This window comes from Psilocybe cubensis, chromosome 3, assembly GCF_017499595.1.
Source record: "Psilocybe cubensis strain MGC-MH-2018 chromosome 3, whole genome shotgun sequence".
In the NCBI taxonomy this organism is placed as follows: Eukaryota; Fungi; Basidiomycota; class Agaricomycetes; order Agaricales; family Agrocybaceae; genus Psilocybe; species Psilocybe cubensis.
This window is the reverse complement of record NC_063001.1, coordinates 727,378-754,342: the sequence shown is the minus strand read 5'-3', so window position 1 is coordinate 754,342 and position 26,965 is coordinate 727,378. Positions and strand designations below refer to the sequence as shown.

The window sequence follows — 26,965 nt, the reverse complement described above, 5'->3', positions numbered from 1 at the left end:
TTTTTTATGCTTGTGCGAGAACACTTTTAATGGGCGTTTGGTACCTTTTTCACTTTTTTCGCTTTTACGTTTACTCTACTATTTGCACACATGGTTCCCTATCTCATGGTTTCGGTATTGTTCTCTTATATTGCTTTTTTATTACGCTCTTACATACACATATCCACTTGTACAAAATGCACCGCGTCGTACAAACATTGCATTTATTCTCCAGATATCGGGAATGCTTGAATGATGGATCATGCTGATGAGTTGGGACTCGGGCGCTTACAGGTTTCAATGGGCGCCTATCGATATTTGGCGTAGTGGCGAAATGCCAAGAACCTTTCTAAGCGCGGCAGTGTAAACCGCGCACCGCAAGTCACTTATGAATCTTAGATGTGAGCCTCATAATTGATGTGCTCACACAAATAGACATATTCATATTATGCGAAGTACTGTACTATACCAGTCTCTCGTCCCATGCCGGAACCGGTATTCGAACAGCCGTCAGAGATCTACCAACACATAGCTTGAGAACTGGGACATTGGCACAATGGCAGCATTTGGCGTCCATAAGTGAAAAGGTTTAAACTGAATAGCACCAAATCAAAACTCTGGAAATTCAACAGGTCAACAGACAACAAAACGCATGATCTTGGAACATCAGATCGTTGACATTGATGACCCTTATGGTTTTTTAAAAATTATCCACTGAATTCATATATGTTGCCAAAAACAAGGTTTATTACATTATTTTCTCCCAGCTATTTCTCATTGCACATTTTTTTGTTTGTTTTCTTTTAGGCTGTCGAGGTTATGCAAAGTACTGTCTGTATCTCAATTGCAGCCAACTGCGGTACCAGTTCGAGCGCCGATAGGGGTCTATAGGAGCGTAGGTCAATGTCAATTTACTATGATGAGCCTAGCGGCAACGATGCAGAAGGTTATCACGTACTAAACGGACGCAACATGCAGTCGTTTGCCCATGGAATCCACAGTCGAGGCCACCAGGCGTGCAGTTGACTATGCAACACATAAACAAAGCAAAGTCAGTTTAAATGAGTCCCTGTACCACAGTCAAATACGGAGATACGAACTGCCAACGTTTCCACCTGGGCGGACGCTCGGGACGACAGCGTCACAGCAAAATGCGCTGCATGCAGGCGCAGTCGCAGCTGCCGAAGCCATGAAGGGCAGAGTCGAGAGAGCGAGAGCGATGGCAGAGAGGAACTTCATCTTTGGTGAAACGAACTGAGTGAAGAAAGACAACTTTCTGAGGAATATAGCTAACATGTCCAGGACATCCATTTTATACCCTCGTACTGCCCACTTTTTTCATTTGGGTACTAAATTTGGATAATATCGTATACGAGTATCTCCGGTAACTTGGCTGCTCTCTAATCCATTCACCAGTGTGGGCAACGAGGTAGAGTATCCTACTCTCAGAATTACATTCTCTTAATTTCTGATGAGAATTGGTTACCACCTGACCCATTCCGTAAAGGAAAGGCGTCGATGTGAAGAACTATGATACACAGAATTCAGGCGGCGAGAGAACGAGTCCGACGTCGACGAACTCCACGATTCATGCAATCCGAATCTTACATTATGACTTCTTGATATAAATGGTCGAGATGTTGCTCGTTGTTCGGTTTCGTGAATAGCACAAACTCCGATTGGCAGTTCGCGGATAGTTCTGACTTGGTTATGACATCAATATTTTTCAGTAGGAGTCATGCTTAATTCCTGGACCTTCCGGGTTCTTGTGTACACAATTGCGGAAGCAGGCATGAATTGTTATACAGAAATTTGTCATGTTCTACCAACAATGTAGTCGGTTTTAGGTTTTGAAAAATATTGGGTCCATTGTGGATTGCAGATGGAAATGGAAGACATCACATTCAGATTCACCAGAAGCAGCTTGCGGCCTGTCACCACAGGACTACGTAAATTACAGGCCTTTTTTCCTTTTCCACGGAAAGCTTATGCATATTTGATTTTGATTATCAGCTTGGTTTGAGCAAAGCAACTTGGATGTACTTACGACAGTGCGAGTCTACTGTCGCATCGGACTTTGTGAACAAGTCTTACAATCTGCTTTTGACGACGGCAAGCATCTGGAAATTTGCTCAAGGTAAGGAAGAGTTGAATGTAACTCCGTGGAAGAAGGATCGACAAAATAAACTACGCACAAATTCGCAAGCTTTATTAATAACTGTCATGTCGTTAATACTACGAGCTTTATGACCCGTCGCTACGCGCCGTGGGGTTCGCTTCGCTCACCCACTTGCTTCGCTGACGGGCCAACAGCTCGCGGGGGCTGCGCCCCTCGACCCCCCCAGGGGCTTCGCCCCTGGACCCCGTCGGCGCTTCGCGCCTCCTCATTGATACATTATTTCAATTTAATCTTTTTATCCCTTTGTATTCTTTCCCTGTAGTACCATACACAACCCGTCAGATATGACTTGTGGATTTTATAGATATTTTCACCAAATTTATAAACCCAGTACCCATTGGAATAGTCGGAAACCATGTGTAGCACATTGGATAACCCATCAAGTTGAACATTTCAGGAGGTATTCTGAGGCTTTTACAGACTTATATTCAATTTTCAATATTTTATTTTGTACACAAATGTACTTGATAGCAAATCATATCAACTTGAAAAGGCACACCTCAAAATTTTTGCCAAAGATTTATTCTCTGAACCCGTCAGGCTGAATCTTTCAGGAACACAGAGATGCCCTTAGAACACCCAAAAAAATGCTCACACTTTCATTTTGTACACGGATATGCATTGCAAATACATTGTATCTAAAACAAACGAACCCGTTTACCTCAAGTTGTGATCATTCACGCCGCGCTTACCTCCCGCATCTGACCATGCGCGGCGTGCGTATTTGTTTGGTTCAAACAAAAATACTGCACCTCCCACATCTGACTCTGCACGGCGTGCGCGTATTTGCTTGGTTCAAAGAAAAGTACTAATGCATTAAAAAAATGAACCCGTTCCCCTCATTCACGCCGCGCACGCCTCATCTGACCACGCGCGGCGTGCGCGTATTTGTTTGGTTGGCGGACTTGCTCGGTCCCGGGGACAGGAGTATGGAAAGCCGGAAGAGCGAGGTGCCCAGACACAAACCAAACATCGTCCGGCAGAGATGCCGAGTGATCGCTAGGCAATTCACAATCCCGCTATGGCTGAACGACTTCCGACACCCTGCACCGAGTGCACTATATAAATATCTATATTCTGTCAGGATACACATATTATTACATGTAATCTAGTACACAATAGCAAACACAATTTTACTGGCATGGCAGGCAATTGCTGCGAAGCCGCCTTTTTGAGTCATTTTTCGCACTCTATTATTTACTAGTTATGGCCTGTAAGAAAGGGTTTTTGCATCAGTTACAAGTTTTTCTCGCCCCCGCTGTGACGTTAGTGACAATATTGACACCGAGAGTAATAGCGGTTCCGTAGCCTTCATTTATATTGTAAAAATAAGGTGTTCAAAAGAAATAGACAAAGAAAGAGATAACAGGGTTAATTGGGAAATACATGAAGGTCGAGTATAAGTCAGTTTCAAGGAATAGGAAAATAGAGTAAAGAAAATGTGCTAAAGGACTGGGTGTATCGGGTGGATGGAACGAAGGTGAAGTCCACAGAAAAGTAAATTAAAGATAAGATAAAAGGAAGATAATCGGCGGTGTGGGAAACAGTCAGGATCGTCAAACCCGCCCTGCCACCCACCATTGGTTTTCTACAGGCTCATATCAAGGCTCACATCTTCAGCTCAAGGTCTCAACGACGTCAAGCTTAGACCACTCACCGTGCTCTATCACCTGCCCTAGATCTCTTCTCTCTCCTCTCCTCTCATGTCCATTGCGTCCGTTGCCCATGATCAACCGTCCCGCCATGCTGAGCGCATACCAGAGTTTGGTTTGGGTCTAATGGGGGAGTATAAGTACTCTAGATCTTTTTACAAGCAGTTTACCTGTCCTAGTTCACTTCCTCTCATGTCATCAATGTGCTAGCCAAGGCCCAAACACCGCAGTCATTTTAGTCATGCAAAATATTGAATTTATTGCCTTTCTTACAGGCCATAACTAAATAATAGATGGCGAAAAACATACCTAAAGTATGTGACGGAATATAGATTTTTGTATAGAGCACTCGGTGCGGGGTGTCGGAAGTCGTTCAGCCATAGCGGGATTGTGAATTGCCTAGCGATCACTCGGCATCTCTGCCGGACGATGTTTGGTTTGTGTCTGGGCACCTCGCTCTTCCGGCTTTCCATACAGGAGAGACTTGCTTATGTAAAATTTAGGTAAGCAAGGGACCTTCCTCTCTTTCTATATACACGGCGGGCAAAAGTGCTGACTAGTCAGCCTGGGAGTTGGTCTGACCAGTCACCTGACCATATCGTGACGCGTTCCGTGACGAATCAACTGACCAGTCAGGAGAGGTCACACAAATGTTGTCACGCTGGTTAGTATTGGTAAATGAGTTCAGTAACATAAGATTAAATGGGAATAAACCATTGTCTTCCGAAGCAATCTCACTGAAGAAAAGCAATGAATGAATTGGACATTTCTTGTGTTTGGTTGAAATTCGGTCATTATTCAAACAAATGGACAATTAATAGATGCTATACCAAAATTGTGTCGATGCATGCTAGATATCTTTAACAAGATTCATGAAAGAAGCAAATAATGTAAGTCTGGGGCATAGAAAAGAGATCTTCTGTTCTACAATCAATGAGCGGAATTACAGAAACTTAGCAGCGTGACAATAAATGCGTGACAGCTACATGACTAGTCAGGTGACTAGTCAGCACGCTGGTCAGGTGACTGGTCAGACCAACTCCCAGGCTGACTAGTCAGCACTTTTGCCCGCCGTGATAGATGTCCGATTGTACATGGCATCTCGGGGCCCAGTTCTACACCGTAAGTTTGTGCGCGAAGATTGAACCTATGTATTTGATGGACGGCATCTCCGGCGGGCCATTGTTGTTCGATTGTTCTGCTCACTCAGGCTGGTGTCCCGCTCAGTACCCGTCGTTGGATACTAGACAGACTCTTTGCGCCTGTTATTGTCGACACCGAACCATATCACCGCCACTGCCACCCACCATTAATGACATGGACAGTTAATTGTTTGTTCTTTTCAGCGCCCATGCATATGGGGAGGGGCACCCAGTCTCGGGTAAAGCACTATCAATTATGAAACGTAGGAGAACAAAAGACTGGTGTAGGGTATTCGTCATTGGACTCTGATTTCTGGAATGGATGGAACAATTTTGACTTTGACTGTAAGTGGGCGGTGTTGCTGTTTGCTATAACGACGGGTGGGGGGTTTGAAAGGCTTCTTTGCGACTCTCGAAGCAAAGCTGAATGTACGGATGACAATAATAGACGCTCTATCAATGCGCCAGGCCAATATTAGGCCAAGAGGCGTGGCACTGTGGCACGCAAATAACATCGCGACAAATGACAATGGCGGACAAACGTTATGTGAACAATGGGTGGGAATAGCCATTTGGTTTATATACCCGACTGTCTACATTTCTTTTCTTTCTGTACTTTGCCGTCGTCGTCCAGAACGCGTCTGCCCGTCCGTCGAAAGTCAGGTCAAAAGGTCAAGTCAGTCGTCGATCGATCAGACCCCGAACGTCATTTTTATTGTATATCTATCATCCTTTTTATAAAACCAAAACTTCAACCAACTTTTCTCTTCTTTTCTCGCCCACGCCCACGACTAAACACAAATCTACGAACCCGCCCAACGCCCGAGTACTTGTAACCGTCAACACCTTCGCAGCTTCTATTACTTTCGTGAGTTGATTCGCATACTCATTTCCCGCCACGGGCAACGCTCAAACACCGCCCGCTCGACGTATAGATAGCTCAGGCTCTCGACGGGCGAGTTTCAGCATTTCACAACCCAGTCTTCAAACACACTCTGCAGCGCAGATAAACAACACGCTTACAAGCAACCACATTCACTCGCCCGCAAAACAACTCCAACTCACCTACCTCCAACCCAAACCACCTCACACCCCAACCCAACCCAATCCGAACCAAACCAAAATGTTCGCCCTCGTCAAATTTGCGCTTTCCTTCCTCCTCGCCATGGCCTGCCTCGTCACCGCCTCGCCCGTCCCCGCTCCCGCCCCGGGCCTCGGCATCCCGCTCCTCTCAGGCGGCGCCGAGTCGTCCTCCAACGCCGCCTCCTCGCCCCTCGCGATCCTCGACAACCTCTCGGCGCTCCCCGCTGCCAACAGCGCCCCAAACGCCAACACCAACGCTGTTGAGGCACCCGTCGCGGACCCAGCCACAGCCGGCGGACTCGCTGAGCCTCTGAAACCGCTCAGCCTACTTGGCCGTGTCGTTGCGTACCGCCGCGAGCACCGCGAGCGTGATTTGGACGATGAGGAGGAGTATGAGAGGCAGGAGAGGGACGCGGCGCCAGCGATGATGAAGCGCGCGGAGCGCTTCCAGCTCGCGATGATGCGCCGCGCCGCCGCCGCTAGAGCGTGAGGACTGCTCTGAATGCCTTGAGTTTTTGGTTTGCCTCGATTCGACTTGATTCGACCCGATTTGATCAGTATCATGGCCTCGACCCGGACCGCACGACGTATGCTTGATGCATACACGCACGACGAAAACGCTAGACGCTTGTTATCGCTATTTATCCACAGCAAAGCTCGACGCTTACATGCATTGTATTCTATCCCATCGTCATTGTACACTATCCTATCCAATCCTACGCATCGTCTCGCACGCATACTTTGACCAGAACAGGACGGGCTTACCGTCCAGCTGTAGTGACCCACAAGCTATCTTTGCATCCGCACCGCAAACAAACCAGCGCCGCTTAGGCTACTAGTAGTAGATATCTGTTTTTTGTACCTGGGCGTCCTGTAGGCTGTCTGCCCGTTTGTATGTCATTGATACAATACAAAAAATGGATTACTTCTCCATCACTCAAAGTTTCCACCCCAATCGTTCAACACATCCCTCCAAAGAGCAAGCTAGCAAACCGTGGACACATTGGAAGTTTCCAACATTGATTCAAACTCCAAGGTAATATACAATGCCCCTGCGGAGAAGCAGCTATACTTCAGAAGCTCCAAAATATTTTTAGATCTGTGTTCTGTGTAAATCCAGTCTAATCCAGTGCGCCTGAGTCGATTAAATTCCTGTGCTGGAAGAAAAAAAACAAAATGTATGTCGGCATGGACACCTTACCTTCCGGATCCGGCTTTCCACACCCCGAAGATGCCGTTTAAACTCCGCACAAGAACCTTGCTGACTAACGGGGTGGTTTTTCTTCAACTCGTGATCTATGCAACACCGAATCCCAGGGCGAGTAGGTTCTGTCTAGGACGATCTCGTTCAATTCCAGGAAAGCTTTCATTATGTTCTGTCCCTGAACTGTAACAGTCCTGAAAACAACCCCAGAAAATTAAAATACAATCAACTGGAGGAGTCCAAATAATTAATATTAAGCACGAGCATAATTTACTTTCCTTGGACTTGTACACTCACAATAAAGTGGACGCGCACTCTAGACGCACTATGCACAGCGCAATGGATGCTCCTACTGAAATACTCCAAATTATATTTGAAGAGGCTTGTCATGCTCCAGGGGCACACGCCTCAGAAGGCGTGCCTCTGCCAGTGCCAGCTATATCTCATTCAAAATATTTGGTCACAGTACATGTATCGCAATCGCAAGAATTTTTTCAAGGAACTTAACTAACTTGCTTACTACCTAGAAAGATCCCACAAACAACTTTTTGAATCTATTGTTCAGGCTGGAACCGTATGATGTAATTAATAAACCCGTCTTGCGTGCAACCAGGCTTTCTGTCGAATCTAGGGCACTTTTGTTGGTTCAAAAATCCGTTCTTTGCTGTTTCTGCAAATGGTAGCATCGCTAAGACACCCGGGCCTTATTAACGAGTGATGTTGCGGTCGGTAGCGGTAATGTACTGTATCACACCGATCTCTGGACGTCTTTCGCACTTTTGTGTCATTGACAGTCATATCTTCACAACAATGCTACCCTTCTTCTACGCACATACTTGACTCCTAGCTGGCTCATAGCCTGAACGTATGCTATATCAGGTATGTCCTCACCATTAGTGTATGCCAGCCTGACCGTGTAGGGAAGCTATCAATTGGGATCAACTAACTTTCAGTAGGGGATGATGGTACGTAATGTTGCTTCTACTCATTCCGTGATTTCACCTCAAATCTAAAGCCTTTGGAATCTCCGAGCACCTGGATATATTTTGCCAAGGCAAGTCAATGAGCGATGTTCTTTATTTACAAAGCTTGTGACGTTGCGCTTGTGCTTAGTCCATTTCTGAGTCGTCGATCCTTCTTCACGGAGCTACGTTCAACTCTTTCTCAACTTGACCGTGTTCGGAAATTTACATATGCTTTTTTGCTGAGGGCGTCGTCAAAAGAATCTGTTGCACAGTGGCTGTCATAAGTGCATCCAAGATGGTTTGCTCAAACCGACCTGAAAATGAAAATCAAATGTGCATAAGATTACCGTGGAAAAACGAATGACTTGTAATATACGAACAAGTAGCCCTGTGGTGACGGGAGAATTGCTTCTGGCGAATGTGAATGTGACGTCTTCCAATCCACCAGAGGCCACCCATACTCTTACGGATTTTGATAAAAATCCACGACATGGACAAGTTTTCTTTCGTTCTTTTTTGTGTTACTCACAAAATCGACCAAAGTGAGTGATCAGCCAGTCATATCAATAAGTTATTCGAATGTAAGATTTGAATCACCTAAATCCCGGGCTCGACAATGTTGGGCACGTTTTATGGTCATCTAAAGATACCAGGTTCTCTTCTAATCGCTTTACTTTAAAATTAAGACAGGGTAGATGCTAATCAATTCTCTTGAAGAAACACAGTTTTGAAGGTGGTCCAACTCACCTCATTGCAAGCTGGGATTGGAATAGCAAGGAGCCATATTTCTGGGAAGATTTGCATACGACGCAGACCAAATTGGGAGTTGTACTGGAGAGCTCAAATGAAAAAAGGGTGGTCATCGCGAGGTATAAAATGGATGTCGAAGCTGCCTATGTTCTTCAGAAAGTCGTCTTTCTTCATTCAGTTAATCGTCACTCACCAAAGATGAAGTTCCTCTCTGCCATCGCTCTCGCCCTCTCGACGTTGCCCTTCATGGCTTCCGCAGCTGCTACTGCGCCTGAATGCCGCCCATTCTGCTGTGACGCTCTCGTCCCGAGCATCCGCCCAGCTGGAAACGTCGGAAGTTAGTATGATTTCGTTTTGATTGCAGGAACTTGTTTGAGCTGATTTTCTTTTCAAAGTAAACTGCAGTCCTGGATTTGACTGTCCGTTTGGCGGCCAAATCTCTGCGTGCTGCGTTCGTTTGGTATGTGATCGTTAGCTGGCCAAAAGTCATAGTCATTTTCATTAATATATCATCTTATAGGCCCCTAACGGTGCTGAAACTGGTACCGGCATTGGCTGCAACTGAGATACAACTATTTGGGCAACATTTCTAGCAAAGATGAAGGAAAAGAGAGGACAACAAATATGTATCAAGGAGAAATACTGGAAAAGCATATATACAATTTTGTTACACCGGATCTGGACTATGTTGAGATATTTGAAAGAATCATAACTGTCAGAGGTCCACAATCCAAAGATAATGTTACACTGGTGCATTATTTCCTTGCCTTCAATTTCTCTGGTAATTGTAAAATATCTGAAGACAAAATGACTGGACATAGGACTAGAGATCCGTTCTATGCTGCCTCAACGTACCTGATGACACGGACCGCATGGCGAGCCGTAAATGCAAGTCCACCCCCGTACCCCCCAGTTAAATCTGCAATCATCGATATAAGATTCTGACTGGCTCACATTCACAGGAATATGATCAGTGCTCTCACTGTCGAGAGTGGGAACAAGGGCCACGTAAGCACAAGGTTCAAAATTTACTCTCTTCAAACTTGTACACTCACCGACATCGCATTACGGAGGACGCGCACTCTAGTCGCACTATGCACGCCGCAATGGATGCTCCTACTGAAATACTCCAAATTATATTTGAAGAGGCTTGTCATGCTCCAGGGGCACACGCCTCAGAAGACGTGCCTCTGCAAGTGGCTATATCTCAAGTCTGTCGGTCCTGGCGTGCAGTGGCTATTGGAAGTCCAAAGCTTTGGTCACAGTACACGTATTGGAACGGGAAGAATTTCATCAAGGAGCTTGACCGGCTTGCTCACTACCTAGAAAGATCCCACAACCAACTCTTGGACCTATCATTCAGGCTGGAACCGTATGATCTGATTAAGAAACCCGTCTTACGTCCAACCAGTAGCCTTTCTGTCGAATCTAGGGCACTTTCTTTGGTTCAGAAAGCTACAGAGCATGCAGGTCGATGGCGCCGAATTTTAGTGCACATCGATGGAGAAACAGAGGAGACATATCCAGATCCTCCCCAAAGCCCCTTGGTTTTCTTGCAGCAAATCTCCCTGCCGAATTTGGAGACCTTTGAGTTGATTACCTCCGAGAGGTTTGCTTCTCCAGAATACGTTAGCGCTTTGGCTGGAATGGCCCCCAAATTGAACTTTATCCGGATTGACGCTATTACGCTGTTGTCGTTCACACTGTCGCAGAACATTACGACGTTGGAAATAGAATGGACATCCAGCAGCATACATAGAAGCCCAATTTTACTAGCGTTGAGGGAAGTCATTGCGTCTCCAACTCTGATCTCCTTTTCTATCCGTGGAGTGCCTTCAAGAATGTCGCCACCTGCAGAATATTATGAAAATGTCCAGGCAAAAGTTAGCAACTTGAAGCATCTGCGCTGTAGCAACACCATCGCTGCACCTACCTTATTCTTCCGCATTCGCTATCCTCAGCTAGAGTCGTTGACCCTCAAGGACCTCACCATCGCCCACATCGCATGGAAATTTCCCCCCAGTATCCTAGGCGGCATCTTCCCCGCATTGCGCACTCTGGCATTTATTGATTGTGGATTAAACGAGTCTGAACATTTCGTCTATTCCATCGCCAAACACGCCAACAACATTTCCCATTTGTATGTTCTAAAAGGGGCTTTTCGGATGAACTACAAATGTAGTTTTTACAACCTTATGCTGCACATACTTGAAGGGTTTCTGCATAGTCGCGACAACTACTGCAAAAACCTTACCTTCTTCGTCAATCAAGCTTACGACAGTTGGCAGGATGAAGATGATATCCGAATCTATCGCCGGTATGCTTTGGAAGGACGGGAAAGGGGCACGGTTCGCCTTCCTTCGTTTATTGTGGATCGCTACAAAGTTTTGGATGATGGATTGTGGCGGGAGCTCGAAGACTCGGGTGTGCTTGAGGTTATCGCCGGTCAAAATTTGCAGATGTTTTTGCCACCGTGGCCTGCACGAAGTGGTGTTGGGGAATCTGAAGGCTTGGGACATGGGACTAGAGATCCTTTCTATGCTGCCTCAACCGGTGGCATCTTCAAAAGTTAGATGGCTTATTATCAAGTAGGATTACGGTCGCTGATGCAACATATCGCACTTCTGCTTAACGCTTTCAGAATTCTTGTATGGCTGTAATAATTTGCAAGGATGTTTCAATTCGTTTCTCCATATATAATTCACTTCTAGCTGATTTGGCCTGGTATTGGCGATATCAGATGTGTTCTAATACTCCGTATGCTTTTATATAGTTATTTTCATTACTTATGTGTGACCGCGCATCTCATTCCGACGTTGATAATTTCGGAATCACAATAACCTGAGGTCTACGATTTGCAGACCACATGTCATGTTGTTCCAATTGACGTTCACTTTAGATTGCATGTGAACTTTGAACATGCGAATGAAAAGGATACGAACGCGTAAAGGGCTCGGTACTTGTCAACCTTGAAGCTTGAGGATCTTCAACACTCAAAACGTGGTGACAGAAGTTTCCCCCAGAATAATGAGCAACAAACGATAACGGTTAGGTGGGCCACAGATGTTTGATGTAACCCAGAACGCACACCCACATTCAAGCTAATCCCGCACGTTCCCCGGTACCACTTTCGGCGTTGAATCCGGTTCCCGGGATGTGGAATTAGATGGGGGATGAGACGAGGACGTATTGGGAGAGGAAGAAGGCAGCGGCTCAGGCAGCGACGCGGAGACAAACACAGACGTGGGGCCCGTGTGCGCGACGGGGGTTGGGAACGCGTCAGTGTCTGCGGACTGTGATGAGGATGAGGAAGAAGGTAGCAGTCCCGCCCCACCCCGCAGCTGCACGAGCGCGGGCGGGGCGAGCTGGACGCGGGGCAGCTGGACGGGTGTGTCCTTGAACTCTACCCAGCCGCCGCGCAGGCCGATCTCAACGACGCGTTCAAGTATACGCGCGAGCTCGTCGTTTCTGAAGGGTTGCATGAGCCAATGATGTTGACAAGGAGAATTGTGATCACGCACCTTTGTGTCTCCGCACTCCGCTCCTCCTCCCACTTCTGCGCCATCTCTTCAATTCGCGTGTTCAGCCCCGCAATGCGCGCACCCAGATCCTCGAGTTGGTCGTCGACGGTATCGCGCCGCTTGCTTTGATTACGCGACGAGCGCCACGTTTCTCCGATGATGAGCGCCGCAGCAACAGTAAAGAGGAATCCTTCTGCCAGCGCATTTGCGCCGTTGTCGATGGCTCTACGCGGTCAGTCAGTCGTTCTTGTTTGAGCTTGTGCTTGGGAAGGGAACGCACTTTGCTTCGGAGAGTGGGCGAATGTGTTTAGCTGGCTCGCCGAGGATATTGGTACGCAGCTTCACCTCGGAGCGGTACATGAACTGCGCGAGGTTGACGCACAGCCCGCGGAATCGCTCATGCCTGGGCACCGTCGTCGATATAGTACAAACACGACAGGACACGGAGAGAGAGAAGCACTCACTGCCGCGCCTGTTCCTTGATTCGAGTGGAGATGGGTTTGGCCAGCGTCTAAGCAAATACAAGTCAAAATCAGCATAAAAAATGAGGAGTTGGAGCTGTGAATTGGTTGGTATGCTCACCCTGATAATGAGGGTTGCGAGTTTCGCGGATGCCATTGGGCTCTAGATTCGAAGAATATACTGATATTAAGATAGGACTTTTCTAATGAGGAAGGAGTGTAGCCGTCGTCGAGTGCACCGATGGCAATGCCGATACAATTACGCCGACACGCGTTCTATGTAAAGCTCGAAGGCTGCGAATAAGTTACGATACAACTTCAGAGCCTGCCCTTGTTCAGTAAAAACTTGTGAGGCACGCACCACGTCCGAATATTACTTTTGGTATTGACGATGAAGGTGGTGGTGGAAGTACAAGGTGCAATTGAAGCGCGACGCTGCCACGCGTTTGAGTCCCAGCCGTGCGCGTGAGAAGCCGCGCCGAGCTTTATCGTCATATGCCGGATCTCTCCTGGTGCAGGGGACTTGGCGATAAAACTTGAAGGCTTGAATTATTTGGGCGACATTGGGAAAACAAGTTGAACAATAACAGCGATGATATCAACAATTTCACTGAAGTAACAAAATTCAACGTGTTCTATTATTCCTCCGACTACATTCCACATGGATTGCGCTGAGCGTATTAATACCCAAAAGTATTCTAGTTGCAACCAACGCCGGTACCCTTGAAAGCTTCTGAAGGAACCTAAAGCAAGCATTAATAATCGTCTAGACACGTAAGGCTATAAGTTATTAACATACCACACGAGTACAGCATGCGTCTACTTGACCGTTGAACCCACACTCGACAATTCCAACAGGCGTGCAATTTACTTTGTAAGGAGATAATTATTAGCACAAGAGTTTTTAGGACATATCATAGAGCTGAAGAATACACACAGCCGACGTTTCCATTGGAACGGGCACTCGGGACAACAGCGTCGCAACAGAGTGGCTTGCATTGAGGCTCACCAGTGGCATCCGCTGAAACCATGAAGGGAAGAGTAACGATGGCGAGAGCAAACGAGAGAAACCTCATTTTAATTATGAGAGGGTTGGGTGAGGAAAGATACTAAGCTTTCTGAGAGATGGGTGAATATCGGCATCCCTTTTATACCTCGTCATGACATAACCACGTTTTGGCACGACGTTCCCAAGTTTGATTGGTCTAATAGTATCCTTCTAGAAAAGTAGGCTTGTCGCCGCTCCTCGGGTTCCAGGTATGAACAAGCTAAATAATGTCAGTTCAATCGTTTCTTGTTACAATAATCTTGACGAGCCTCGTTTACTTTACCGCCTAATCTAATTATCTGGAATGTGACTCTTTGAAGCCAATAAAAAAGGCTAAAAAGAGTTGCATGGCTTGTTATCCTCAGGCGGCCAGACAGTAATGTCGAACTCAGGGGCCTTAACTTCGAGTGATAACAATCCATACAATGTCAGGTTTTCAACTTATTACTCAAGTACGTACTAGTTTATGACATATTCGGCAGCTTGTTCGGCTGGGTAAAGTCCATCTAAGTAACAAAAAAGACGGGAGTGAATGTCTTGAAGCAAGTAAAAATCGTACAGGAAAAGACGGACCATGGATGGATTTCTCCTAACAATAATTATCAATCGTTTATGAGCGGTGAGCCTGAATGTCGTATGTTCCGAGCGTTTCGAAGAATATCGGCTGTCTAGATATAAAAACGCTACACTCAAATACCCCAGAAGCAACTCGCCTTAAACTTAAAGAATTCACCTTTGCGCTAAGTACTTGCCTTTGTTTGTAATTTACGCTATATCCTAACTCCAGTAACGGAAAGAGAGTTCAGGGTAGGGGGGCATGGCTTCTCTCCGCGACTATGATTGGGATCCAATATATTTTTCTGGTTCTACGACGGTGTGCTGCGACGATGTGAAGGGTAGTTGACAGACTTGAGATAAAGAAACTTGTAGAGGCACATCCTCTGGGGCACATTCTTTCTGTCTTCCGTTTTACAGAAAGAATCCATTTTCCTACTACGTGTTCAAGTCATCATCCCTGCCAAAAAATCGCGTCAAATCGATAGAAATGAATGAACACTTTACTTTTCATTGGTCAGCTTTGATCCATTTCCACGAAGGTATCGTCACCAGGCCCCTCGTACTAATGTACGTAAGACGATTCAGGATGCAATTTGAAGGGTCTCGAAGAAGGAGACCTGATCGCTTTCCAAATAATTTTAAATGATTGCCTTTCATCCTGGCCCTTTATCGCTGGGGCTGTCCAGGATTCAAATGTGAAAGTATAGAACTTGGATTGTCCGCACAGTCTATGTTCGAGGCAGACAAAAGCACAGTGACAGCAACGAGCACAGATGAAAACCACAAATCACAATGAACGAGCTGTCCACATAGGTTAAGGTCGTTCTCTTTCAAAGGCTCTGTAAGCAAGATCGTCAGCATCGCGAGTACTAAAGCAGTCATCACATTAGAGCATCTGAATCGAGCATCGAGGACACAAAGGAGCCAGGGCAATTAAACAGAAGTTGGGCATTGCATTGTTGCCTCGCGGTGCGCAGCAAAGCTTGAGCGAAACACGCTCTTTACACGAGCTTGAAGTCGGCAAGAACAGGCATATAGAGAGGTATTGCTTCGGCGACATTGTAGACAGTGCAAAGACCCTTGGCGAGAGAGCTTCGAGGTGAGAAGCAAGGGTTGGAGATAGTGCATGCTAGTGGGGACAAAGTTGAAGCATCAAGCGTCAACAAGGAGATATTAGAGCCTGAGCATTGAGCGGTAGACCTCGCAAGACAACAAGGAACATCGCGGCGCAGGAGAGAACGGGACAAGGCCCTGAATAGCCCCTAAACGCGTTTACCAGAACGTTACAAGAGAAAAGGAGATAAATCTTACCTTACTTGACAAGTTCATTCCGATATATCCTCTCATACAAGCTGTCCAGAACATGAAAACAGTCCGAAGGACTACAAAGGGCTTAGTTAGTCCGAAGACATCACAATCGATGGACTGTAGAGGCAGTTCTCCAATGCCAAGCGAATGGATCGCCATTGATAGCAGCCGATATGTAGCACAGCAACGGCAACGAGGCGCACTGCAGATAGCAGGGGCTGATCCCTGGGGAGATGACGCAGGGGTAACGCCGTTGTCGTTTACAGTACAAATACCCCGTCGTCGTCAGTGTTTTCCTTGTCCTGCCCACCTGCTTGTGAATCTCCTCCTATTCGACACTACCCCTTTCAAGGAGCCGTAACTTTGTGAAACATGGACTTCCTCAAAAATCTCCACCTCGACGACAAGAAGCAGTCTTCTGACAATCATACCGAGCCCACGTCCCAGCCTTCCACAGCATCGCGCGCCGGATCTTTCTTGAACAAACTGGGAGATGCTTTGAATGAGCACAAATCCCCCACTCCAACCGCCTCTGCGCCTGCTCCCCAAGTTGCCACCGCTCCAACACCATCCACCGCATCGAACAAAGAAGATATCTTCTCGAAGATCGGGGGAGCACTTTCCGGCCGTAAGACACCAGAGGCTGCCCCTGACCCTGCCCCCTTTGCTGTTCCCGCTTCTTCATCTGGCAAAGAGGATATATTTTCCAAGATCGGAGACGCGCTGTCCGGAAGGAAGACACCCCCGCCTGTTTCTGTTGCTGCACCCACCCCTGCACCCGCTTCGTCGCGTAAAGACGACCTCTTCTCCAAGATCGGCGACGCGATTTCAGGCAAACCATCCACCCCACCTCCCGCACCCGTAGCTGCACCTGCACCACGCAAAGATGAAAATATATTCCACAAGATTGGCGACGCAATTTCCGGGAAACAGACCCCGCCTCCTGCACCCGCTCCTCGTAAAGAGGAGAATCTACTATCCAAAATCGGAGATGCTATTGGCCGCAAGCAGACACCTCCGCCTGCACCAGCGCCTCAGAAGCCGCAGAACTTGGTCGGCAAGTTGACTGAAGCTGTCGTGGGCAAAAAAGATGAGGCTCCTCCACCGAATCCCAGTCTTATCCACCAAATCTCGGAGGTCGTTGTTGGGCCTAAGAAACAGGAGCAGCAGAAGCCGCAGGGACTGATGAACAAGATCAACCATTCACTTGGTGGTGGCTCCAAGGGCGAGGAGGAGGAGGACAGACTGGATAAAGGTACGCGAATTTTCAAAATTTTGTATAAATTTGAGGCTTACAATATGCGCAGCAATCGACATGTTCCAAGAGCACATCTTGAGAGAAGGTCCTCAGAACAACGAGTCGGCATTGGAGCAGGCCAAAGATAAGCAAATTGCAAACATGATCAGGACTACAGTTGGGATGAAGGAGAAAAAATGATTCTGTTCATCTTTGGAGATACGACAAAGATACGATGGACTTGACTGTAATACTAGTGTGCCAATTTGTGAACAATTCTGTAGTTTTAAAATGTCGAATACATACCTGATTTTTCCTTGATTTGACCACCTATTAAATTGCGACTCTTCAACAACGACTTCCGAGATATTGTAGGCAACAAAACACCTCGTGCAGTGGTTCCTGCCAGCAGCGGCAGCGGAGTTACAATTATACTGAATGTCCTACGCTAATGTTTTTACACGCTCACGACTGTTTGAAAGTGATATCCCTCCAACCATGGCATTAAATGCCGACGATAGGTACAGGGCCTGCGTTTATAATTGCCTATGCTATACGCAAAGGCTTGCCAATGTGAGCATATGTATAGTCAGATACTACAAGACTAATAATCTTATCCAACTCCGCCCAACTCGGCACCAACTTCTTGTGATCCTCAACCAGTCGATGGCTTCATTCAAACGAACAATTTTTAATATAGGAGTCATATGAAAGGTCTTTCTCCAGCTTTCAGTTTCCAAAGCCATCGGCATCGATTAGTCTGCAACATTGCTTCTGTATTTCGGTCCAGAGCGATCGCGCTACACCAGGCGGAAACCATTTCAGAGTATCCGCACATTGACGCACGCTAAGCTCCGGGATACCGTATTTCTGCTAGTTTTTTCGATGCTGATTGTAGCGCTGAGCAATGGGCGAGTTAGGCTTTCCACCCGATATTCAGCCCTGACCGGGACATTATCGATCTTTCCGAGCAAATTTACGAGCCAGACTCAAACATGATCTCCTACTCGCCCTGCGGGTGTATATAAACATGCAAACAAGCAGCTGTATTCTTCATCAGGTTCACCTGCTCTTCTTTAGATATCCAGATACCCCTTCGAGTCCTATCACAACCGTCTTCAGCATGAAATTCTCAAAACTATTCGGAGGCCTTCTCTCTCTCGCTAGCGTTGTCCATGCGGTTCCTACTCCCTCTGGTGGGCTTGGGACTAATGGAAGCGAACCTTATTATCACCCTCTGAGCGACTTCGACTTCCAGTCTATCAACTTGGCACTTAATCAGGAGTGGATTGAGCTCGACCTCTTCCACCACGGCCTCGCGAAATTCTCAGTGGAAGAGTTTGAAGCTGCCGGACTGAACGCAGAAGACCGATACCTCATCCAATTCATGGCCGAGCAAGAAGTCGGGCACGCAGAACTGCTCACCAATATTCTCGGACCCAGGGCAGCGAAGCAGTGTACGTACCAGTATCCGTTCGAAACTGTGCGCGAGTTCGTCGACTTCTGCCAGAAGCTCACGCGCTTTGGTGAATCTGGTGTGTATGGATTCCTGGAGCACCTGAACTCGCGCGATGCGGCGCAGTTGTTACTGCAGTCTATTACGACAGAGGCGAGGCAGCAAATGATCTTTAGGCAGTTTGAGGGATTGTTCCCGATGCCTGTGTGGTTCGAGACAGGTATTTCCCAGTCGATGGCATGGACGCTCCTCGCACCCTACCTTGTCACCTGCCCCGCTGAAAACCCGCGCATTGAGTGGACAAACTTCCCCGCTCTCAATATTATCAACAACCCCGATGCTACTCCTCTGTATAACACTTCTATCATTGGCAACAACACCACCCCTGCTATCACCCACAACCGCAGCGAGCCCCTCTCCTACCCTGGACGCGAAGTCTTCTTGACGTGGGATGCTCCCGGCCAGATTGTCAGCTACAACAACAGCTACGTGACGAACACAACAGCTGGTGCTCCCGCCTATGTCGCCTGGATTTCCCAGCTCAACGTCACCTACACAGAGCTCTTCAATATCAGCGGACGTAGCGGACAGACCATCCAGCCCAGCGGCAACGTGTATGGCGATAACACGGCGCCTATCGTCAACGGTACCATGTTTATCGCTGTCACCGATACGAATGTCCCCATCTCACCCGCCAATGTGTCGATGCTGAACGACCACATCGTCGCGGGCCCTGCTCTGTACCAATCTGGTTAGATTTAGTGTAATTTCGATTTCTTTTGTTTGGACTCGGGCTTGATTTCGTTTAAATTTCTTTGGATCGTTTTTTGTATTACTTGTTTATTTGTTTCTACTTTTTCTCAAAATTCGACTCCTTTTTCGTCTGGATATAACCCAACCATATCATTGCGACCCGCCGGTCTTCTGTCAACTTGGTTTGCGAGATCAGGACAATCGGGTGGGGAAGCAGCAAAGTAATATGCTAACCTCAGCAATCAATGGGGATCTAGGTATCAAACCAGCTGCCGTCGTAGCACGAATTTCCTAAGTATTGCCACTCCTATCATAGGTATTCAAGACTAGAATCCATAGGACGCAAGAATGGATCTCCATCGTAGATGTCAGCGGGACGTTTGATCCCTTGAGGCTCTCGCAAAGGCCAAGGCAACCAGCGTCCTATCGACTTGTTGGCATCGACAGGAATTATCTCGAGCTTTCCTGTATCCGAAAATGACGTCCACAGTACAGGGTCTTCTGATTCCCAGCGCTCCGCGTTATACCTGGGGACGCGGAGCATACATTGTTTTTTCCGCTTTTGGACAATGTCGATGCATGATGCAACTTGTTCCGATGAGACATCATAGTCTATTGGTCTAGAGAACGTAATGGTGTCGAGATCAGGCCATATAGTTGTATTGGAAAGGATCTTCTCGTCGACTATCACGAAGAACACCGATCGTTCTCCAAGGTCAAATGGATCCTCTTCTAAAAAATCCGGTTCTTGGATGACGAATAGATGCCTCACATTCTGCGTGTATTGGGCGAGAGTAATTATGTATGAATCCTGAGCGCTCTCGCAGTTGAGCAGAATAAGAGTTCGTAGACTAGGAAAGATCTTCGAAGTCGGGTCGATTGGTTGAACATCCTCAAATATTTCCCGGAGGACAATCTCCCGCAACCAGAGCACTTCCAGCTGAGGGAACTGAAAATGACGAAATATAGCGCTCGAGAATATAGAGCTACTGCACCGAAGGTTTTTGATAGAGGTGGAAAGCCGTTTCTTCTTTGTCCGGAACTCCTTAGCGTATTCATCATCCAACATCTCTCCAATTATGGATACGGTCGTCAACATCGGAGAGGCCATGATATCCCATAATTCTTGGAAAAAATTGGGCATTAATGGGTATGGGTCTCCGTACTCCCAATGTAACTCAAGTGTTGTGATACTGTGTGGTGGAATGAAGTGCGCAAAAGGGATGGGGTCTATGCGAACAAACCACAGCTTAGGAGTCGCCAGTTCACCACCACACAAGTCACCTGAGCAAGCACTGCTCAATAAGTGTGGCACGTACACCTCAAAGGTCTCCAGTTCTGGGAAAGATAAATTTTGTAGAGGCGAGAAGAAACTCCACAAGCTTTGATCGGATTCTTCCTCCCCTCGAATGTCGATTGAGATACAACGCCATCTGCGAGCGTGCTCTGTGGCTTTCTGTAATAGAGAAATTGCTCTTGATTCTTTGGAATCGGAGTGTGTCCTAGGGTGGAGGATACGTGGGCCAGGGAGATATGACCGGAGTACGAACCACAAATACAGAGGATGGTTGCAAGATCGTTCGAGATAAACGACAAGTCGCTCTAATTCCTGTTTATGCCTTTTCTCGTGGCGATATGCGTACCACGACCACAATTTGGGATGTCCTATCGCTATCGATCGCCAGGCAGAGCAGACGTGTGATACAACAATTTCCGCGAGTAGGTCGTTGGGCTCTTCCTGTGTTTGATTTTGGTGATGTTCAAAAATCAAAGATAATAATTCTATCGGGAGATTCAGGATTGATGCGTTCATTGGGTCCAGAGGAGAGTGGTACTGATGATGGTGGGTGCTTCAAGCTCTTGTTGCACGTAACACGGAACAGTAACCACCGGTAAATTCCGTGTGGCCCGAACAAACTTAGAAACGAAGAGAACGAAAGCACTTTGTTGACTTGAATCTTGTCAATAACGACTGTTTGATCTCCAGTATGTGTTTAAAGGGTAGTATAGTTACAACACTTCACTTTAGCCTCAAACATTTTGGTTCACATCTGAAAACCCTTCCTGAGGGACAAATTTGAACAGAGACAGGATCGGAAATCAATGCAGGAATAACTATTCGGAGGCCTTATCTCTCTCGCTAGCGTTGTACATGCGGTTCCTATTCTCTCTGGTGGGCTTATTGACGCGAACCCGTTTATGGCGATAACACAGCGCCTATCGTCAACGATACCATGTTTATTGCTGTCACCGATACGAATGTCCCCATCTCACCCGTCAATGTGTCGATGCTGAACGACCACATCGTCGCGGGCCCTGCTCTGTACCAGTCTGGTTAGATTTAGTGTATTTTCGATTTCTTTTGTTTGGACTCCGGCTTGATTTCGTGTATTTTCTTGGATCGTTTTTTGTATTACTTGTTTGTTCGCTTCTACTTTTTCTCAAAATTGGAATGCTTTTTTCATGTGGATGGGTTACATCCACATCATTTCTATTCATGCGTCTTCTGTCAACTTGGCTTGGGAGATCAGGACAATCCTAGTGACAAGCAATTAAAATTGATATATAGCGGGTGGGGAAGCAGCAAAGTTATATGCTAACCTCAGCAATCGGGATCTGGGTATCAACCCAGATGTCATGGTAGCACGAATTTCCTAAGAATTGCCACTGCTATCATAGTCTTCAAGACTAGAATCAATAGGACGCAAGAATGGATCTCCATTGTAGATGTCAGCGAGACGTTTAATCCCTTGAAGCTTTCGCGAAGGCCAAGGCAACCAGCGGCCTATCGATTTGTTGGCGTCGACAGGAATTATCTCGAGCTTTCCTGTATCCGAAAATGACGCCCACAGTACAGGGTCTTCTGATTCCCAGTACTTCGCGTTATACCTGGGGATGCGGAGCATACATTGTTTTTTCCGGATCTGGACAATGTCGATGCATGATGCAACTTGTTCCGAGGAGATAACATGTGGTAATGGTGTAGAGAACATTACGGTGTCAAGATCAGGCCATATAGTTGTATTGGAAAGGATCTTCTCGTCGACTATCGCGAAGAACACCGATCTTTCTTCATAGTCAACTAGATGCACTCCTATTAATAGCGCCGGATCTTGAAGGATGTATAGATGCTTCACATTCTGCGTGTATTGGGCGAGAGAAATTATGCATTCTCGAGTGAGGCTGTAGCAGTTGAGGAGAATAAGAGTTCGTAGTCTAGGAAAGATCTTCAAAATCGGGTCGATTGGTCGGAAATTAAATATTCTCCTGAGGACAATCTCCTGCAAGAACAGCATTTCCAGCCGAGGGAACTGAAAATGACGAAATATAGCGCTCGAGAATATAGAGCTACTGCACCGAAGGTTTTTGATAGAAGTAGAAAACCGTTTCCTCTTTGACAGAAACCCGGTAGTGCATGCATCATCGAACATTTCTCCAATTATGGATACGGTCGTCAACATTGGAGAGGCCATGATTTCCAATAATACTTCGAGGAATTCGGGCATTAATGGGTATGGGTCGCCGTACTCCCAATGTAACTCGAGTGTTGTGATACTGTGTGGTGGATTGAAATGCAGAGAAGAGATGGGGTCTATGCGAACAAACCACAGCTTAGGAGTCGCCAGTTCACCACCAAACAAGTCGTCTAAGTAAGCACTGTACAATAAGCGTGGCACATACACCTCAAAGGTCTCCAGTTCTGGGAAAGATAGATTTTGTAGAGGCGAGAAGAAACTCGACGATCTTTGATAGGATTCTTCCGCCCCTCGAATGTCGATTGAGATACAACGCCATCTGCGAGCGTGCTTTGTGGCTTTCTGGATTAGAGAAATTGCTCTTGATTCTTTGGTATCGGAGTGTGCCCTTGGGTGGAGGATACGTGGGCCAGGGAGATATGACCGGAGTACGAACCACAAATACAGAGGATGGTTGCAAGATCGTTCGAGATAAACGACAAGTCGCTCTAATTCCTGTTTATGCCTTTTCTCGTGGCGATATGCGTACCATGACCAGAACCTGGGATATCCTATCGCTATCGATCGCCAGGCAGAGCAGACGTGTGATACGACAATTTCCGCGAGTAGGTCGTTGGGCTCCTCCTGTGTTTGATTTTGGAGATGTTCAAAAATAAAATACAATAATTCTATCGGGAGACTCAAGGCTGATGCGTGCATTGGGTCGAGAGGAGAGCGGTACTGATAATAGTTGGTGGTGCTAATGCGGCTGAAGTACAAGCTCTTCTGTCAGTGTACGTAACACGGAACAGTATCTACCGGTAAATTCCGGGTGTGGCCCGAACAAACTGAGAAAAGAAGAGAACGAAAGCCTAGCAGTCTGTTGACTTGAATCTTGTTAATAACGACTGATTGATCTCTAGTATGTAACTCAACGGTGGTATAATTACAACACTGCACTTTACCCTCAACATTTTGGTTCATGTCCGTAAACCCTTCCTGAGGGACAAATAACAGAGACAGGAATTGAGCAGGATTTTCGGACCAAGTCCTGCAATAAATACTTGTAGTACCTCTTTACTCATAGTATTCTCCATTATCATCATCCGAGCGACGATATCGGTCTTCGCTAATATTCAGGTTCTCTGCTCCGAATGTATCGTCGCCTCCATAGCCTGACTCGTACCCCGAAGGAGGGGCATCGTAACTTGGTGCATATCCCTCTAAGAAATGATCAACCCTGTATTGCGACTGGTAACCTCCACCTTCCTGGTACTCCGAGGCATCACCGTAGTCAGGCCTCTCATAATTTCCGCCACCGTAGGTTGGTTCGCCGTAGGATCTTGACCCATAGTCCCGGCTGGAATACTCCTGCGTTTCACTCTCTTCGGAAACCTGGTAAGAAGGCCTTCGACTGGGCGCACTTCCGTGGCCACACCCGCCGTAGCCAGCTTCCTCTGTGTCATTCAATCCTGGTCGTTTGTTCTTGTGATCACGAACGCTCTCCTGAATAACATTTTTGTTATATATAAATTCGAGCAAGAGAAGACATATGTTGCACAAACCTTGGTTAAAGAGTCTAGAATTATATCTGCGTCGTCACCAAGCTCACCAATCCATCTTTCCATATGATCGAACATTCTGTTCTGGATCTCGGATCGACCAGTTGCATAGTAGGGGTGGTGGAAGGCTTCGAGAATCTGAGCAGCACATCAGTATTGTTTTACTTATCTGTAAAAAATAAAGCGCACTTTGTCGATAGTCCGGTTGGGATTTTCATCATTGCTCCATGCCTGAACAATCAAGTTGACGCTATTTTCTACAACAATCTGAGCGATCTTTCCAGCAGGTTCGTTAAGGATCAACCCAAAATGATCCTAAAATATAACCGTTAGATGTTTCTTTTGAGCCTATTGAAATTGACAAACCTTTGAGAGCAAGCTGTGAGAAGGGTCATGAGCGTCGGGATTATCAAAGACCTATGAAGATCAGAATTTTTACGACATCAGCACTTAACTGAGACGTACCTCGTATTGGTCCTCATTATCAATCACGGCTTTGCTGCCTTCGTCGAGAACAGACGTTGCCTGGCTCAAAATAGGCTGTATAACAATAGTTAGCACCAAAATGGACACGGAAAAACGAATCAGTACATACGCCAATATATGGAGCGAGAACGGTATACACATCTATGACAAGCGTCAAATTCTGCTGACCGTGCCACAAGCAAAAGCTTACATTCATTCATCGCATTGGACAACTCCTCCAACATATTGGAAAGGCCAGGAACCATTTCAATCTTTTTGGTTATATCTCTCATAATGTCATCATGCCATTTAAGAAGGTCCAGAAGTTGCTTCTGAACTTCAGGAGGGGCGATGTTATCGGGATCAAAGTCGTATGCCTTGGCTTGCTGTTTGATCTCTTCTCCCTGGTTGATCTTATCGTCCTCGCCACCTCCAAACATACCGATGATCTTTTTGATGGTCTCGATTTTAGGCCCAATATCTTCTTGCGAACTCTGTCCGACGAGAGTTAGCGGGGTATTGGTCATGTGCTTTGAAGTTGTACGTACGTTGTTTATCTTTGCGGAAAGGTCTGTGACGCTGGCCTGGCTCAATTTGCTGATCATGGGGTTGTAAGTAAGGCAATTATGTCAGTAAAAATCTGATACCGACTCTCCAGCCTCTCCCAACAGAGAATGCAAGAAATCAGCACCTTCATTGATATGATATCAGCGACAAAAGTCATATAGTAGACAAAAAAAGGCTCACTCCCAAAGGTCCCAGTTACAAGAGGAGGGGCTGGTCCATTGGGTGTTTCGATGATGACTAGATTTTAACAATCAACATCAAAGCAACCCAACGTCAAAGCTTAGAGCGAACCATTGTCTCCAACATGGCAGAAAATATTACTGTGTCCCATCTTACGCAGGGCAAGCTCACACCAATTACTATGAGCGAGTAAATCTTCCAATGTATGAAGACCTGTGCCGAGGAGACGATACGCCTCCCACAAGTCGGGACCTTCCTCTCCCCCTGAGCGCCTTCCGTACTCAATGCATGCCTCCAGAGTTCGTCGAATAAACGCGGTTGATGTGTCCCATCCCTGATTTTCTGTAGCAATATATTTCTTCGAATCGTAAGTAAAAAAAAAAAAACATGGCGAGTCATGGTAATTTATAACTAACCTTCATTCCCGTATTCTCATCAATTTCCAGCTCGCGAGGATCGACAGGAGGACGAAGTTTTGGGTGGAACTGTCGAGCATCTCCTTCAGCTTCAGCGTATCCTCTATAGATAGAGTGATTTGTCAAGATTTGGTCAAAACATCATGTCTCTAGACGCCTACTTGGGATTATCTATATGTTCCTGTGATTTTTTAGAAACTAAGAAACACGGGAAGCGCCAAAAACATACCACAGGAAGGTATACCCCGAGCCGATCTGCGGTAACTTCATACTCCTCGGAAGCGAAGCCGAAGGTCTAGAGAAGGTCGCCGTCAACAGCGTAGAAAAAAGGATGGGTGTAATGCCTCACCATGAAGCCGAGAACAGAGACGACAAGAACAAGGGTATCAGCCGTCAGTTTGCTAAGTCCAGCGATGTCCATAGCCTTCAAGATCAAGTTAGCCTAAAATCATCACAGAAAAAATGAACAAACAAACCTGAGAATAATCTCTAAGCCAATTTCCCTGCACCATACAGGTAAGCGCCTGCCTCGGTGGCATCGTTTCTAAAAGTAAAGTCTCACAAAATACACTTTCTTGATATCGCTTTTGCTGAAGTTCGATCCACCCTTTACGCGGTCGATCAAAGAGGACGCAAACTTTCCAAAAAGTCCTGAGCCAACGGCGGCTCCACCAGCCGATTTCGCCAAAGTTTCCAAAATATTTTCAATATCTCCATGTCGGAACGCTTTATCTGTAAAGACATTGTGAGGCAGACAATTTGAGAAAATCGTGATCAATGATAAAGGACTTGGATGGAAAGATTAGACAGAACATACCGTTAAGATAAGCAAAGTCCGGAATATCTCCAGCTCCGAAAGCATAGGTCTCTACAGGGAGCAAGACGACGAGGAACGTAATGAGCAGAAGCGTGTTCGTGAGGTTAGGTGCCATGTTAGGCGATCAAGAGAGGGATGCGATGGATGACAACCAAGTCGTTGTATTTAAAGCAAGAACAATGCCAAGACAAATCAGATTGTCGATGA

General features: G+C 46.5%; 10 protein-coding genes across 10 annotated transcripts; 5 read left to right on the top strand and 5 right to left on the bottom strand.

Moving 5' to 3' along the window:
- Positions 1-819: 819 nt before the first annotated feature.
- Positions 820-1,218, bottom strand: JR316_0003034 (uncharacterized protein; the record flags this gene model as incomplete). Its single annotated transcript, XM_047888815.1, has 3 exons — positions 820-864; positions 938-1,005; positions 1,080-1,218. The coding sequence occupies 3 exons, from the start codon at positions 1,216-1,218 to the stop codon at positions 820-822; spliced, it is 252 nt and encodes an 83-aa protein (XP_047751189.1).
- Positions 1,219-6,117: 4,899 nt separating this feature from the next.
- On the top strand, positions 6,118-6,525 carry JR316_0003033 (uncharacterized protein; the record flags this gene model as incomplete). Its single annotated transcript, XM_047888814.1, has 1 exon — positions 6,118-6,525. The coding sequence occupies one exon, from the start codon at positions 6,118-6,120 to the stop codon at positions 6,523-6,525; it is 408 nt and encodes a 135-aa protein (XP_047751188.1).
- A 2,627-nt stretch (positions 6,526-9,152) lies between these two features.
- On the top strand, positions 9,153-9,519 carry JR316_0003032 (uncharacterized protein; the record flags this gene model as incomplete). The annotated part of the gene is made up of 3 exons (XM_047888813.1): positions 9,153-9,291; positions 9,350-9,414; positions 9,475-9,519. 3 exons carry the CDS (start codon positions 9,153-9,155, stop codon positions 9,517-9,519), a joined length of 249 nt encoding a protein of 82 aa, XP_047751187.1.
- A 529-nt stretch (positions 9,520-10,048) lies between these two features.
- On the top strand, positions 10,049-11,527 carry JR316_0003031 (uncharacterized protein; the record flags this gene model as incomplete). The annotated part of the gene is made up of 1 exon (XM_047888812.1): positions 10,049-11,527. The coding sequence occupies one exon, from the start codon at positions 10,049-10,051 to the stop codon at positions 11,525-11,527; it is 1,479 nt and encodes a 492-aa protein (XP_047751186.1).
- A 528-nt stretch (positions 11,528-12,055) lies between these two features.
- On the bottom strand, positions 12,056-13,093 carry JR316_0003030 (OPA3-like protein; the record flags this gene model as incomplete). The annotated part of the gene is made up of 5 exons (XM_047888811.1): positions 12,056-12,422; positions 12,476-12,700; positions 12,756-12,878; positions 12,940-12,986; positions 13,058-13,093. The coding sequence occupies 5 exons, from the start codon at positions 13,091-13,093 to the stop codon at positions 12,056-12,058; spliced, it is 798 nt and encodes a 265-aa protein (XP_047751185.1).
- A 3,129-nt stretch (positions 13,094-16,222) lies between these two features.
- On the top strand, positions 16,223-17,288 carry JR316_0003029 (uncharacterized protein; the record flags this gene model as incomplete). The annotated part of the gene is made up of 2 exons (XM_047888810.1): positions 16,223-17,105; positions 17,158-17,288. The coding sequence occupies 2 exons, from the start codon at positions 16,223-16,225 to the stop codon at positions 17,286-17,288; spliced, it is 1,014 nt and encodes a 337-aa protein (XP_047751184.1).
- Positions 17,289-18,210: 922 nt separating this feature from the next.
- On the top strand, positions 18,211-19,299 carry JR316_0003028 (Protein rds1; the record flags this gene model as incomplete). The annotated part of the gene is made up of 1 exon (XM_047888809.1): positions 18,211-19,299. The coding sequence occupies one exon, from the start codon at positions 18,211-18,213 to the stop codon at positions 19,297-19,299; it is 1,089 nt and encodes a 362-aa protein (XP_047751183.1).
- Positions 19,300-19,606: 307 nt separating this feature from the next.
- JR316_0003027 (uncharacterized protein) lies at positions 19,607-21,109 on the bottom strand (the record flags this gene model as incomplete). Its single annotated transcript, XM_047888808.1, has 1 exon — positions 19,607-21,109. One exon carries the CDS (start codon positions 21,107-21,109, stop codon positions 19,607-19,609), a length of 1,503 nt encoding a protein of 500 aa, XP_047751182.1.
- Positions 21,110-21,950: 841 nt separating this feature from the next.
- On the bottom strand, positions 21,951-23,471 carry JR316_0003026 (uncharacterized protein; the record flags this gene model as incomplete). The annotated part of the gene is made up of 1 exon (XM_047888807.1): positions 21,951-23,471. The coding sequence occupies one exon, from the start codon at positions 23,469-23,471 to the stop codon at positions 21,951-21,953; it is 1,521 nt and encodes a 506-aa protein (XP_047751181.1).
- A 357-nt stretch (positions 23,472-23,828) lies between these two features.
- On the bottom strand, positions 23,829-26,873 carry JR316_0003025 (uncharacterized protein; the record flags this gene model as incomplete). Its single annotated transcript, XM_047888806.1, has 18 exons — positions 23,829-24,257; positions 24,317-24,451; positions 24,503-24,628; positions 24,680-24,730; positions 24,779-24,853; positions 24,909-24,940; positions 24,990-25,272; positions 25,327-25,375; positions 25,430-25,469; positions 25,526-25,582; positions 25,637-25,883; positions 25,942-26,044; positions 26,103-26,122; positions 26,171-26,236; positions 26,291-26,383; positions 26,418-26,444; positions 26,504-26,673; positions 26,759-26,873. The coding sequence occupies 18 exons, from the start codon at positions 26,871-26,873 to the stop codon at positions 23,829-23,831; spliced, it is 2,118 nt and encodes a 705-aa protein (XP_047751180.1).
- Positions 26,874-26,965: the final 92 nt, after the last annotated feature.